Here is a 15,666-nt window from a genome sequence, read left to right as displayed (position 1 = left end):
AGTATGGTAACATTACACGTCCTGGCCCAGTTCTGGAACATTAGCTGAAGTGGTCACCGTAATGCTAGGTAATCAGGGTTCATATTTTGAGCACAATTCAAGAGGTTATTCAGTAAATTCAATTACACTTTTTCTAATCCAGTTAATTAATGTTAACATTCAAATTCAATAGGTTAAGCTTCTCCTTAGGACATGTACTGTATAGCTAATGTTATGTTGTGATATACGGTATTTATTAAACAATTATAGATTGCCGCCCTACATAATAACGCTACAGATGTGCTCTGTTAAACGTCCCTTTAAACCACGCTAAATCCATACACCATGCTATCGAACTGTGTTTGCTTATAGCGTTAGTCTTTAGAATTATACAAGTTATCAGTTCCCATGGGCGCAGCCATATTGTTTTTTTTCTCAATTAAATATCACTGCTTTACACTGGAGCGCTTTCAACATTTTAATATAAGAAAAACTGCGCATATAAAATTAATAAAAACTGTTTGTACTCGACCTATAATAAAATAGATTATATTCGTTTTTACTTGCAGGCATTAACGAAAAAAAATATTTGTAGGGGGGGTTGTTCTGTGTCGAATCTGCGGGCCACTCAGGGGCGGAAGTGATTGATATGCCATTTTGTGTAAGGCTCCGTGAAGTGACGGAGGCCTGTTTTTGTCTCTTCCTGTTTCTCTGTGTGGTGTGTCAAACAGCTGGTCCGGGATGTATGGCGGCACAGCACGGAAGAAGAGTCGGTCGAACACCGAGAAGAAAGCCGTGGCGGAGTTGCTGGTTTTCGGCTATGCCTGCAAAATCTTCCGCGACGATGAGAAGGCCGCGTACCACGAGCAGGGGAGACACCTCATCCCGTGGATGGGAGATTCCCAAATCATGATCGATAGGTCGGTTGGACATTCGTGAGAATAGCATATTTATTAATATCTGTTTAATTGTGTTTCAGTGGCTGGTTTGACTCCTGCACTTGCTAGAGGGGCCTGAAACATATTAAGGGGCAATGTATGTGCGCTGCAGGTCTCCTATATATTTCCATGTCACAGTAGAAATCCGTGCGTACCAACTGTATGTATGTGTAAAGCGTGTGCATGTAAATAGGGCGCTAATATAAGCTTAGGGAGAACTTAGCTGGCCCTGGATAATATGCAGTGTCTTTAGTAGCCTTACACATTGAATAATACATTATACATGGCCCGATCAACCTGTCATACTGAAGGAAACTGCCACTGAAGCCCCTTCGTGATGTATATTGTAATGAGTTAGCCACTCATCCACCAACTCTCCCTTTAGTGAATATACCCTGACTGTGGATATAATTTAAGCCTGCATTATTGGGTACTCTTGCGGTGAAAGGGTGAATATCGAGGGTAAAGTGGAGTTTTCCTGAAACTGTATATGTACTATTAAGTAGATGAACAGTAACTTATTTTAGTGTAATATGACACATGTATCACATAGACAGTTACATTACATAAAGTTACATTTATTTTTGTATGTAAATAGTGGGGTTCAACAATAGTTACTAAGTTTTATGTATGCTATGTACCATAACTTCCTGGGTTCGGATAGGTTTTTACCCGATTAGCGTTTGTACATTATTCTTTACGTTTATTCTGTAACCTATACTTCCCATCTTCTTACTCTGTCTCTATACAGTACTTACAGTGCATCATTCATGAGCGGTATATCAAGTGCTACAGTATAACATGAAGTATTTAATGTGTTTGTTATTTTTATGCAGGTGTGCAAATGTAATATTCTAATGGTTGTTCACTTTAATCTTAAATTTGAAATGTGATTTTTTTTCATATGTTAGCAACGTGTACTCCAGTTTATTTTGTGTCATATTAGTGTAACACAATTAATATTGTGTTCATAGATCATCCGTTTTTTTAGGCTCTAACCTTTCTGATTAAAGTATATAGAAACATTTGATATAAACATCAATTACATGTTTTTGGCCGGATGCCATGCTTTTTACCTTATTAAAAAGTCCGAGGTGTTCTTAGTTTTACATACGTGTCTTGCATTGTTTAGGGCGTAGAACTATGTTGGCGATATATATAACTCGGTACTGAAAATCCAGCCCAGCTTATATTTGTGTAAAGAAAAAAGCCTGTAAAGTTGGACCTTTTTGTTGGTTTAATGGGGGTTGTAGAAAGTAGTGGCAATATGCATATTGTGGAAACTTATTATGTTTTATATTTATATATATATATACACACACACACATTATATATATATGTATGTGTGTGTATACTGCAAGCAAAATTTCTCACAGCTCTCTACATAGCTGTGGCAAAGAATACATTGAGGTGTGTCTTTAATGATGCTGTTATGTGTTAAAGAACACCTGTATTGTTTACTGTTTTTTTTTTTTGTTCTTGCATGAAATTATAATTTCCACTTGAATTGTGCCCATTTAGCTGTTAATGTTGTATGAAAGGAATATATCCGTATTAGTCAACCAATTTAATTTAGAAAGGCCGCTTGCGACCAGGCACATGGCATAGCACATATACATTTTCAGGAAATGGGATCCACGCTCTTGCGTGCCTTCTGAACCCCCTTGAGTGCCAGAGTTCCCTATGCTTTAGGCATACTGACCTATCCTTAAGTGCTTTCGTTTGATTCTATTCACTCTTAGGAAGGTTTCATCGATGGACTGACACTCTTCTTAATATCTTCGGGAAGCCGGTTAATTGTTTTTATGTGTATACCAATGGGAATAAGGATGTGTAAAGGAATCTTTTTCAAATCCAAACCTCTGTATGTGACTGTAGAGAAACCTGAAGTTTGTATTCCCGTTAGCATTTAATTGCCTAATATATTCACTCATCAGTGACGTTCACTTGTATAAAAGACCAGCAGTTGATGCGTTTGACCATAATTGCCTAGAAGTACATAAGATCTCACTAACTATTTCTTCGGCCAATGAAATCCCTTAAAATGCATGAGGGATTCTAGGCCTCTGCCAACAAGGGCCCCTAGGATATCCTCAGTACCGATGATGTGTTATTTATTACTTGCCTTGAGCGAGATCTGGTCATCAACATGTCTACTGGCTTTTTTTTTATAAATTAAAATGCGATATAGCTGGCTTGCATTTGTTATGTAATAAAACCGCATATGAGCCAGAGCCAAATTCAAATGTAGAAATATGTTCCTCAAGACAGCAATTTTAGAAATGAATCCGCTGAGCTCTGTATAACATTTTAAAAAGTTAGAAATCAACAGTAACATATAAATCCTGACTACTGGTGTTTTTCAAACCCTGGGTAGACCTCAGCTGGAGTCTTATTAAGATTGTCTGCTCTTCAAAGAAATGAGGTTTTACGTTTGGAAAAGATTTTATTTGAATATTTGTTCTGCGTTTTGGTTGTCTCTTATTTAGCAATTCAAAGTAACTCATTTTTAAGTACTTCTAGAACCAAAATCAAGGGTTAATATTCCATTCTGGACTAGCACATTTTGTATTTTTAATTCTCTCCTTTTTCTATTAATCTTTCAGCAATGAGAAAACAGTTGTCAATGTGCAGTTTTGTTGCAGCCTATTCATTCAGAGCAAAGATTCCTTTAAACTCTGTTCTACGTTTTGTAAATTAAGGTGTCCTTCTGATGTCTTGACATCGGGATTCCATGATCCCGATGATCCCATGATCCATCGATTGCATCGGTGAAATGGTACCAGATCTTCATAGTGTCTGCAAGTGTTTTTTGTTACACGCTGCAGTTCATTGTTCAGTACGTAGCAGTCAAACTTTGGTTTTGGACCTACTCATTTCTCCTGTGGTTTTCCAAATGGATGTAATTTCCAAGGAGAAATGTAACCCAGGGAAATATAGTTTTGCATCATTAGCCGTGCATGTGTCAGGCACATATTATTCTTAAGGGAAAGATGCTTAAATACTTCTATGTACTTTGTAAAGGTTTTTATTAGAAGTAAAAGCTCATTTTCTGTATCCATGCTGTTTAAATTATGGTGGCTATTAAAAGATCTAAAATAACAAATCTGCCTTGAGATGGTTGTTTTTTTTACTTCCGAATTCATGGGGTTTTTTTTTTCGTTCCTACTGCCTCCTTAAACTTCACTTGTATGTTCCAGTTGCTATGTATGTGTGTCTCTCTGCTACGTAACCAGAACTTATTTCTTCAGCCATTTGGCTAACGGTGGAGTCTAGCCATGATTTTACCACCAGGGGACCCAGGTTTCTGTGGCGAAGATCTCTGCTGAGAGATGCGGACCAGCAGAAAGAAGCGAGAAAATTTCCTTACGGATAGGTATTTATGTGTTCGGGTTCGTGTGAATGTAAACAATATGCGTTTCCAAACCCAAAAGAAAGGTACAAAACATTTTTGGTTGGTTGAAACATACGGTAAGCTCTTGTACTTATACTGCCAAAAGATGCCTCTTGGCAGTTAACTGCCATCTAAATTGGCTTCCAAAAAAGTGAAACTTTATGATCCAGAACTGTTATATTAGCATATTATAATATTCTGAACAGGGTACACAATAAATCCATTCTTAGACCTAACTGAACTTATATTCTGGAAAAATATGCCCGTTACTAACGATTCAGTTTATTACAAGTTAAGTATAGGCAGGTAAGACACTTTCACAAAAGTACTGTAGTTTGTACATTGCACTAATTTTTCTCATTCATGTTGCAGGTATGATGGACGTGGTCATCTGCATGACCTGTCTGAATATGACGCTGAGCACAATTCATGGAACCGAAATTACAATTTGTCAGAAGAGGAGGCTCGAATAGAGGCTCTATGTGACGAAGAGAGGTATTTAGCGTTGCATACGGACTTGCTTGAAGAGGAAGCAAGGCAAGGTACATCTACAATACTAAAATACTAAAAAAATAATCTTAACAGAATATATTGAACAAACATGATTTGTGTTTATTTTACTCACTCTTTCTGATATTATCTGTTTGACAGTACCCAGTGGATTGGAAAACAGCTGTCTGAATGTGGACTACAGGATAGTTTATTTGTTGGGGCTTCTCTGAATTTCACTGGGCAGTGGAATATTCCCCATCCCACCACCCCCAAAAGAGCAAAAATATAACTTAAATGTCTGTTCATCTGTCGAGTATAGGAGATGTCTAGAAATTGGAACCTTGGCACACATAACTGAATTATCAGGAAAAGTTATTTGCTTTTTTCCTGTAGGTGGCTCCTAGAAAAATCTAAGGATGATTTATAGTTGCTTTTTTGCTAAATGCACTAAAGCTTTATTTTTTTTTTTTCATTTTTTTATTTCCTTTGAAGTTGCATTGTATTAATGTGATGTTGGTTTTTCTTCAAGAGGAAGAATATAAGAGGTTGAGTGAAGCGTTGGCTGAAGATGGAACTTATAACTCAGTGGGCTTTCAATATAAAAGTGATTATTATGATCCTTCGCAGCCCACAGAAGAGGAGGAGCCACAAAGGGACAAAGATGACAGAGGTATATGCGTATTTCATAAAGGTTTTAATGCATTTACAGCAGGGCTCGACAAATCCCAGGCGCCAGGTCGCCATGGCGACAGAGAATTTTGTCCTGGCGCCTAGGTTTTGTCAGCCTCTTACATCCAGAAAAAATTGTGGATGTAAGAGGCTGAGTCACCACACGGGGGCGCTGCTTCTTCTGTCTGCCCATGTGTATGGGCAGACTGCACAGCCACTCCGAGCCCGCCCCCGAGCCTGAGATCACTCCCACGGAGTGATCCTGTAGGCTGAAAACGCGGTTGTTGGAAAACTAGCGATCGTGTTTTCAGCTGCCACAGGCAGCTTCAGGAAAGGGGGTTCAGTGTTGATTGGGTCCCCACACAAGTGTGGGGACCTGACACAACATCCCCCTGCTGCCTGATCGCTCCATGAGAGCGACAGGGCAGCTTTAACCCCTTCAATGCCGCGATCGCGGCATTTAGGGGTTAATTCCCGTTTTTCAGGGGGCTCTGCTGCTGGTGGTCTGCCTGGAAGCCCAGGCAAACCAGCAACAGCAAAAACGAGCCCCCAAAAGCCCTTTGATGATTCCTGTAGGCATGGAAGCCTACAGCAGTCATCAGAGACTCTTCCTGCAGTGGCTGGTCTATAGACCAGCAATTGTGTCCCAGCTGCCAGAGGCAGCTTCAGGGACAGGGGAGAGGGTTCTTTGGTCTCCCCATGAGTGTGGAGACCAGCCCCAACACCCCCCTGCTGCCTGATCGCTCCATGAGAGCGACAGTGCAGCGTTAACCCCTTCAGTGCCACAATTGTGTATGACACATTCGTGGCATTGCAGGGGTTAACATTTGGGGACTAAATATCAGTCAATGCTGTGCTCCAATGGAACATCAGCATCAAAAGAGTTAAAAAAAAAATAAATAAAAAAAAGAAAAAACAGCACTGACCTGAAAGTCCAGGGTGCTTCCAGGTCAAATGCTGTGAGTTTAGTAAGTGGGCTGATGATGATCAGATCCCTCCTGACCAACTGTTAGTTTAAAAAAATCCTGGCTCCTAACTTTTTTACCTGGCGCCTAGATTCACAACAAATTTGTCAAGCCCTGATTTACAGCAATGCCTTTGAGTCTTATGAATAGTAACTGAGTAGCGTGTACTGCAATTCAGATTCCATTCCTTCGCAAAACTTTACATGAATCAGTCGCTTGCTGAAATACTGTGAATACTATTTTATAACTACTTGGTATTTTCCCCCCATTTGTGGGAAGAGTGTGAAACTTTGTCCTTGCAATCCCCCCTGCACTGATCACCCTGTGATCACCAGACATCCCCATAGACTTCCATTACAATGTATGTAATCTGCCAGTAGGGTTAGCAGTTGGATATCCCCGCAGGGGATCTGATGACATCAGCAGTGACGTCTCCCAGTAGGGAATGCCGGATCACCAAGCCTTCAGTTCATGGTGTTCATGATTTGACCATCAAACGTAACAAAGGCTAATCCCTGACAGCCTGACATGGCCACCATTTAGTGTATGATACATAATAAAAGCAGTCTTAGAATGAGGATTACTATCAATTTTAAGAAATTGAGCACTTTGCATCTAATTCCATCAATTAATGTCCCTTGGCTGTGCATTATCTGTCAATAGGCTGAAAGATTTTCTTCTTGTCTCATTAGTATTCATTGGAAGCAATTTTTCTATTGACCCCAAGTAAATACAATTTTTATCCTTCCTGTGGAGCGGTACTAATATTTTTTTATAGATTTAATATTCCTCGTTTGCCAAATGTAAGCATATTTGCTGAATCTGTTTCTAAAGAAAAATAAGGGAGAAGAGGGAGGAATACATTAAGTTTTTGCCAATTTTTTCTATGGTTGAATAGGAATGGTTCTCATTGCTTTTCTGACACGTTGTGTCGATAAATAGTTTTCCAATTTAATTCTGACATTTAAGTAGAATTATAAGCCATATACTTGTCTAAGAGGGTATTTCCCAGCAGCTTTTAATATTCCTTTTAAGTCTTCCAATATCAGGAATGTTGGCAGGCTGTATATGTAGTCCTGCTGTTTCAGGGTGCCTCGCTTAATTGTAAATGTCATGTTTCCACGCTACTTTGCTTGTGCCATCCAATTAGTCATTGTTTATAAGTAAAAATTTTTGCTTCAGGTAGCATTGAGCTGTCTGGCAATCTGAATATTTTAATGAATGTTTCACAACTGAGTGATTGGAAACGCCAGTACTTTAAAATTATTTTTGCGAGTGTGTTCATGCAGCTTAGTCCTTAGGTAATCGGGGATAACATATTATTGCAAGTAGTAGTTAGTATTATCATTTTCCCTTGCCATTCCAGGTGGCACATGAGAAGAAGGCTCCGCCTACCAGGTAGGGCAGGAAACACTACAAAAAAAGGAGACCTCCCCCTTCCTCCCCAGTGTTGTTTCCTGCCCTACTCAGGTAGCGGTTAGGCTTTAGCTTACCTTCCCTCTTCTTTTTTGTTTTCTTGGAGCCCCGGGGGGGCGTCCTTCTCTCCGATCCCCGATAGTGATCCCGGTGGATCCAGGGTGATGCGGCAGCCTCGGAGGCTGTAACTCCGCGGTCCTCGCGGTTACTCGAGGCTCAGTCCTCGGTATATGCTGCCCACAGCCCAGGGGGCTCACTGGGAGGTGCATCCCCGGGCTCCGGTTCCCTCCGTCCCGGGGAGGAGGAATCCTCAGCGTGAGGCACGGCAGGAGAGCGCTCCGGAGGCGCTGCGAGCGGGACTTTATAGCCGGCTGTGCCGGTTTCACGGCACCCGTTGTTCATTATTTTCCTCTCTGCATTACCCCCGGCTGCGTCCGGGGTCACGAGAGGTCAATTGACGAGGAATTTCCGGATGTGACGTTTTCTGGGCCTGGGCGCCTAAATGCCTCTATAAAAACGCCAGAATGGGTAAGATCTTTCCTTGCTCTCGTTCCTGGGCTGTATTATTGCATTTTCTACTCCTTTTTTGTGCCTGCCTGTGCCTAAGGATTGTATATTGCCTTTTTCAAGTAGGTGTTTCCCTCCTGGGTTTTAAGGAGATTTCCATGGCCTATTTCCATTGCTTTCTGTGGTCTCATTTTTGTGTTTTTTCTCCTCAGTCATGTCAGATAAAAATCCAGACATCCCTCCTGAGGCCTCCCCACATAGGAAGTCTGTGGGTAAAACGAAACACAAAGCCTGCTCTTCCTGTAAAAAGACCCTTCACGACCCTACGGCCAAAATGTGCAGCTCCTGCTCTCGGCCTAAAGAAGTTTCCGCAACGGAATTTACCTCCTGGTTGAAAGGGGAACTTCAGTCTACCTTTGACTGTTTTCGGGCTATGGCAAGCTCCTCTCAGGCGCCGGTGCCTCACCATCAACTTTACCAGCAGGGTCCACCAAATGTTCTTCCAGATACCCTGGAAGATTATTCGGCTCCTTTTTCGGAATATGACTACCAGTCGGATGACCCCCAGTCTTCGGATGAGGAGGGGGATATTAAAGAGGAAACCTTTTTCTTCCCAGTCGAAGAAACAGGGAAGCTCATATCTGCAGTCAGGTCTACTTTGAATCTACAGGATGACATACCAGTCTCAAAACCGGATCCTTTTCAGGGTCACTCTAGGAAACCGCAGACCTTTCCAGTTCACGATTCACTTTCAGCAATAATCACGGAGCAGTGGAGATATCCTGACCGGAGATTCTTCACGTCTTCCAGAATCAAAAAGCTGTTCCCTTTTGATGGTAAGAACTCTGATGCCTGGGAAGTTCCGAAAGTGGACACCGCAGTAGCCAAGGCTACGAAGAAAACAGCCATTCCGATGGAGGACGCGTCTCATTTCAAAGACCCCATGGACCGGCGGGCCGAGAATGCCGCCAAGAGGGCTTTTGAAGCAGCAGCGGCGAACTTTCGTCCAACCATTGCAATAGCGTCAACTTCTAGAGCCATTAAGATCTGGCTTCAACAAGCGGTGGAAGACCTGGCAGCTATTCCAGGGACTGAGCAGGTCGCAAGAAACCTGACCGACACCTGCTTAGCAATTGATTTCATCTCCGATGCCTCCATTGAATCTGTCCGTGCATCTGCTAAAGCTACGGCACTTTCAACGGTTTCTAGACGAGCGCTCTGGCTTAAGTCGTGGTCGGCAGATAATGCCTCAAAACACAAGCTGTGCGGCATTCCGTTCCAGGGGAATCACCTCTTCGGCAGCGACCTCGACACGATTTTAGAATCCACCACGGGCGACAAGCACTGGTTACCTCAGAGGAAAGGACCACCTCGTTTCAGGTCTAATTACTATAGAGCTCCAAGAGACAGGGAGTTCTACAGGCCCTCTACCTCCAATCAAGACTACCAGTCCTTTCGGGGTAAACCCTACGCAAGAGGTAGATTCCAGAGAGGAAGAGGCAGAGGCAGGGACGGTAAATCAGGAAGGTTCTGACGCCAGCAGGCTTCAAGTAGGGGGCAGGTTAACCGGTTTCTTTCATGCCTGGGAAGAGATCACCTCAGACCCCTGGGTCCTTCGCATCATCAATCAAGGCTATGCACTGGAGTTTACTCACCTACCTGCCCAGAAATTCCTGCTGTCCATGCCCCCCGCAGATCCTTGGAAAAGAGCGGGATTTTTCTCCACACTCACCAACTTAATTCACGAGAGGGCGCTAGTCCCGGTGCCTCATCTAGAAATAGGAGAGGGAACCTATTCCCACGTCTTCGTCGTACCAAAACCATCCGGGAAATTCAGGTTAATAATCAACCTACAGTTGGTAAATGCCTGTATAAAATACAACAGGTTTCGGATGGAATCCCTGAAGTCCGCCACGGAGATTATTTCATCGGGGGACTTCATGGTCACTATAGACCTGCGGGATGCCTATCTACATGTCCTCATCAGGGAAGACCACCAAAGATTCCTCCGCCTGGCCGTTACACTGCCACAAGGTGTTCGTCATCTTCAGTTTCGGGCCCTTCCGTTTGGGATTGCTTCAGCACCACGGATCTTCACGAAACTCATGTCAGTGGTCGTGGCCTTCCTGAGGCAAAGAGGCATCAAAGTGGTCCCATACCTGGACGATTGGCTCCTAATTGCAGCCTCGGCATCATTGCTCCAATCACATCTAGAGTTTTCCCTCAAGACTCTCCACAACCTGGGATGGTTGGTGAACTCTCTAAAGTCAAAGTTACTTCCAAACAGACGTCGGACCTTTCTGGGAATGATCCTCGATTCAGAAGTACAGAAGACGTTTCTCCCGCAGGACAAAATCCTAAGATTACGGGAATTCGCACACGCGGTCCTACAGAGCAAATCAGTGTCCCTCAGATCCGTCATGTCTTTGCTCGGTCTAATGACCTCCTCCATCTCGGCGGTTCCCTGGGCACTGGCTCACGCAAGACCTCTTCAACGGTTTTTACTGGATCACTGGGATCGCTCCGGGACATCCCTATGCAAGAAGGTCCGGCTTTCTCCCTTCGTTCGGGAGTCACTCCGTTGGTGGCTGTCAGCCAAGAAGCTTTCACAGGGACTCCCTTGGCGGACGAGAGATTGGGTGGTAATCTCCACCGACGCCAGTTTGACAGGCTGGGGTGCTGTCATGGGAAGCCATATTACCCAGGGAACCTGGTCTCCTCAAGAATCAAGCCTGCACATCAATCTTCTAGAACTGCTGGCGGTCTGGAGGGCTCTAAGGTTCTGGTCTCCAATCCTGCGGCACAAGTCCATCAGGATCCTTTCGGACAACGTCACCGTGGTGGCCTACCTTTCCAAGCAGGGTGGCACCAGAAGCAGACGCCTGCAGACCCTGACGGCTCAGATCTGCCGATGGGCGGAGTTCAGTCTCTGTACTCTCTCCGCGGTCCATATCAAGGGTTCACTGAATCAGGAGGCGGATTACCTCAGCAGGAACTCAGTACCTCCGGGAGAATGGTCCTTAAACAAAAGGGTCTTCACCTTCATCACAAGGAAATGGGGCACTCCCCAGATAGACCTGATGGCCACGCATCTGAACACTCAGGTAAAGGAGTTTTTCTCTCTTTCACCAGTCGGCCGTCCCCGAGGCCTGGAAGCACTCTCGCAGACCTGGGATTTCGATCTCGCATACGTTTTTCCTCCGCTTCCCCTTATCTCCAGAGTGCTCCGGAAAATTCGGGAAAACCCTCAAAAAGTCATCCTGGTGGTTCCTTTCTGGCCTCGAAGAATTTGGTTCTCGGACCTTACCACCTTGTCCATAGACGAACCCATGCTTCTTCCTCAGGTCAAGGATCTTCTCGTTCAAGGTCCTGTTCTCCACCCAGATCCCTCCCGATTCAACCTCTCCGCATGGCTTCTGAAAGGGAGATCCTGACCTCTAAAGGATTAGCTGCACCAGTGGTGAGCACCATTCTCTCCAGCCGCAAAAAATTCTACGACCGCCAAGTACCAGAAGGTTTGGGAAACATTCATCGCCTGGTGCAATATGCACGAAGTATCCTCTCCATCTATCTGTGAGGTGCTGCGTTTTTTTCAAGATGGCTTTGATAAAGGATTCCAACCTGCTACTATCAAGGTCCAGATCTCAGCTCTCAGCAACTTCTTGGACTTCAATCTGGCTTCCCATCCTTGGATCTCCAGATTTTCTAAGGGAATGTGTAGACTTCGCCCTAGGCTCCGTCCGTCGGTCCCGCCCTGGGACCTTAACCTGGTGTTGCATCAGCTCACCACGTCTCCCTTCGAGCCTCTAGAGGATACCTCTCTAAAGCTACTCACCTACAAGGTTGTCCTCCTAGTAGCCCTCACTTCTGCTAGGAGGGTGAGCGAGCTCCAGGCTCTCTCCAGAGTAGAACCTTTTCTCAGGATTCTGCCGGACTGCATTATCCTTCGTTTGCCACCGGAGTTTCTCCCTAAAGTAGTCTCTCCTTTCCATTCGGATCAGGAGATCGTCCTGCCTACTCTCTGTCCGGATCCCAAGAATCCCAAAGAACTGGAACTCCACTCGCTAGACCTGCGGAGATGTCTCCTGTCCTATCTCTCACGTACGTCTGCCTGGAAGAAATCCGATTCTCTCTTTCTGTCCTTTGCGGGGACCCGCAAGGGCAGGTCAGTATCCAGGGCTTCCGTGAGCCGCTGGCTCAAAGACGCAATCACTTTATGTTACGTCTCCGCGGGAAGAGTACCTCCCTCCGGCCTGAAGGCTCACTCGACCAGATCCGTCTCGACTTCCTGGGCTGAACTCTCCGGGGTGTCTCCGTCTCTTATTTGTAAGGCAGCGACCTGGAGGTCGATTCATACGTTCGTAAGGCACTACAGGCTGAATCTTCACCTCTCAGACGAGTCTCAATTTGGTCGGCGTGTCCTACAGACTGGAATCCTTCCCCCCCTATCTTGCTAATTCTTCTCATGTGCCACCTGGAATGGCAAGGGAAAGAAAGAATTCTTACCTGGGAATTCCTTTTCCTTGTCCATTTCCAAGGTGGCACACTTTTTCTCCCACCCATTAAATTTTCTTTGTTTGGCTTTTATTTGTCTGAGTCTTTCTTTTTAACCACACTGGGGAGGAAGGGGGAGGTCTCCTTTTTTTGTAGTGTTTCCTGCCCTACCTGGTAGGCGGAGCCTTCTTCTCATGTGCCACCTTGGAAATGGACAAGGAAAAGGAATTCCCAGGTAAGAATTCTTTCTTTCTACCATAACTATGTAGTAACACTCTTCACAATAATACTTCACATTGCAGTATTCTAAGTGTATTATGGGTTGTTAATGAGTATTGCCTTTAAATGACATTTGTAGAGAAGTTTTTCTGTAAAAATATTATTATAGAATAGCAAAAATGATATTCTCATATTCTTCTAGAATCAAGTGATACAGAAGATAACGAGGAACCATTTATTGCACCGGATGGACTTAATGTTCCTCCTGATGCAGAACTGGTATGTGACATACATATGAATCTATACACGGGACATGCTTTGGCTGTAATCATCTATACTGTTTTTTCACTGGGATAAAGCTGTCATTTTCTGGTCATAAATTTTGTAGTGTTCTTAAAATAATTTTTCCGACTGTTAGACACTTAAAAAGTTGCTAACTGTCTTACTGGGATGAAACGGCATTGATGAGAGAAAACTATTTAGTTATTCCCCAAAAAGTGCCCTTTAACATTAAACCTCTATTTTGGTTTGACAATGAAGTATCTGCTAAATCCCTTCAGGTTCCCTATGGTGCTTCATAGAAAAGCATCTAATAAAGTCCTTTAGGACGTACAGGTACGTCCCCTGAATGTCTTGAGAGGGAAGGGACATCAGGCTGTCATTTGACTCCCTGGGAAAAGGGGAATCTTAATAAAACCTGCATGGCAATATAGCTCCGCAACGTAAAGTACGGAACCCCCCTGAGACTGAAGGAGTTAAAGATATTTGTAGGATTCGAGCTGCCATACATGCTGAAATAATCAGAAGCTTTATAGCTTTCTCTGTTTTTGTGTGTTTGTTTTTTCACAGCCACCAACAGCAAAAATGCATGCTATTATAGAGCGTACAGCAAATTTTGTCAGCAAGCAGGGTGCTCAGTTTGAGATCATGCTAAAAGCTAAACAGGCGCGGAACTCCCAGTTTGACTTTCTGCGATTTGATCATTACCTCAACCCTTACTACAAGCACATATTGAAGGCAATGAAGGAGGGACGCTACACCTTGCTGTCAGAGAAACAAAATGAGAAGAAAAGTATGTTTTTTTTTTTTTCTGCCATAATTACTTTAGTTTATTTTGTGTAATTTGACTGTCCGGGATTGATGACCTGTTTTGTTATGAGTCGGGCACAGAATTTTGTTTATTTAGCAGGAAATATCATTGAAAGCTTACTTAAAATGTTTAACTACTGATAATGATTCAAGTCGGTACTTATGCAGTTGTTAAAGGTAAAGCAGAAACAAAGACGAACCCTGAATGTCCGTCAAGGCGAATAACTGACGATGTAATGTGAAAGGTTGTTTGATCCTCATAAAACGTTAGCAGTTTATAACATGTAAAAAAAATATAAATAACATATAGTTTATACAGTGAGAAAATAATTTCGCTTTTATATGTATAAAATTGCACTCGCAACTAGAGTAGATTTAAAGGCTCCTCAAAATGACCTCCAAAGTCGTGGAACGATCAGCAGCTTTCACCTCAGAAGATAAGGGGATGCGGATAATTCAAAGATGTGTAAAATAAACTTTAATAAAAATCTAGTACCTTACATGTTCTTAGTACATTGAAGTTAAAATACAAGTCCCAAAAGTTATTAGTTTTGTGTGAAAACAGTGGTTAGTCGCATATCCGGTATTTGCTAATGCATTTCGCCTCTCGGATGTAGCTTCCTCAATGGATTTGTATGTTAACTGAAGGTTTTTTGATGTACCAAGAGCTATAATGTAAGGTACTACGTTTTTATTAGGTTATTTTAGCCACTGTTTTACTTTTAAATTTCACCATTCTTCTAAATAAGCCAACATTAGTTTAGAATAGAATAAGCAATATATAGATCTATATGATACTTGCATCCTGTGTATTCCTTGGGAGAAGCCCTCCGTGGACTGCATTTCCCTGACAAATCCCTTATGCCGCAGAGCTAGGTTTTGTTAAATTAGAATAATTGCTTTTAAACAAGATATGTACAAAACAATTATATTTGAAAAATCAGGCCATAGGTTGTGTTAGGATGTATTAAACAATGTAAAGGTGACATTGCCCATTAAGGAGCAAATTTGATAAAGATGATAGGTTTTACGAGCTAACTCGAGTATAATTGCAGGATTTCAAGGCTATCTAGGCCTCTTCTTTAGGCATATTATACAATTGAATTACAAATAGCTTTTACAGTAGCAGCGAGATCAAGATACAAAGACTGTGATTAGAGATTACATTTGTGTAGTGATGTTAAAAGAAAATGCAAATGTATTATGTTGGTGGGCTAGTGTCCGTGTAAAAGATCGGTTGCATTGAGAGTGTGACATAAATTCTTAACCCTGATTTAGGTCTGAATTAAGAGTGTCAGGTTTTAGCATGGGTTTATATTCCCATGTTTTCCTTTTCTCCCTGTGTGCCGTTAATGTTGACCTTCAGTTGTTTAATACTTAACCCCTTAAGGACCGGGCTCATTTTTCGTTTTCTACCCTGTGGGACCGAGGCTGTTTTGACACTTTTGTGGTGCTTGTGTTCAGGTGTAATTTTCTCCTCACCCATTTAGTGTACCCACATAAG

The 15,666-nt window shown here is 43.0% G+C and overlaps 1 protein-coding gene across 1 annotated transcript in view; it reads left to right on the top strand.

Moving 5' to 3' along the window:
* Positions 1-641: 641 nt before the first annotated feature.
* Positions 642-15,666, top strand: part of SFSWAP (splicing factor SWAP) — a 54,580-nt gene continuing 39,555 nt past the window's right edge. The window contains exons 1-5 of the mRNA XM_053471589.1: positions 642-899; positions 4,684-4,853; positions 5,333-5,473; positions 13,276-13,352; positions 13,923-14,145. Coding sequence (XP_053327564.1) covers positions 721-899; positions 4,684-4,853; positions 5,333-5,473; positions 13,276-13,352; positions 13,923-14,145 — 790 coding nt within the window. The 5' untranslated portion in view covers positions 642-720. The remainder of the gene's footprint in view (positions 900-4,683; positions 4,854-5,332; positions 5,474-13,275; positions 13,353-13,922; positions 14,146-15,666) is intronic.

This window comes from Spea bombifrons, chromosome 1 (assembly GCF_027358695.1).
Source record: "Spea bombifrons isolate aSpeBom1 chromosome 1, aSpeBom1.2.pri, whole genome shotgun sequence".
Taxonomy (NCBI): Eukaryota; Metazoa; Chordata; class Amphibia; order Anura; family Pelobatidae; genus Spea; species Spea bombifrons.
This window is presented reverse-complemented; position numbering and strand designations above follow the sequence as displayed.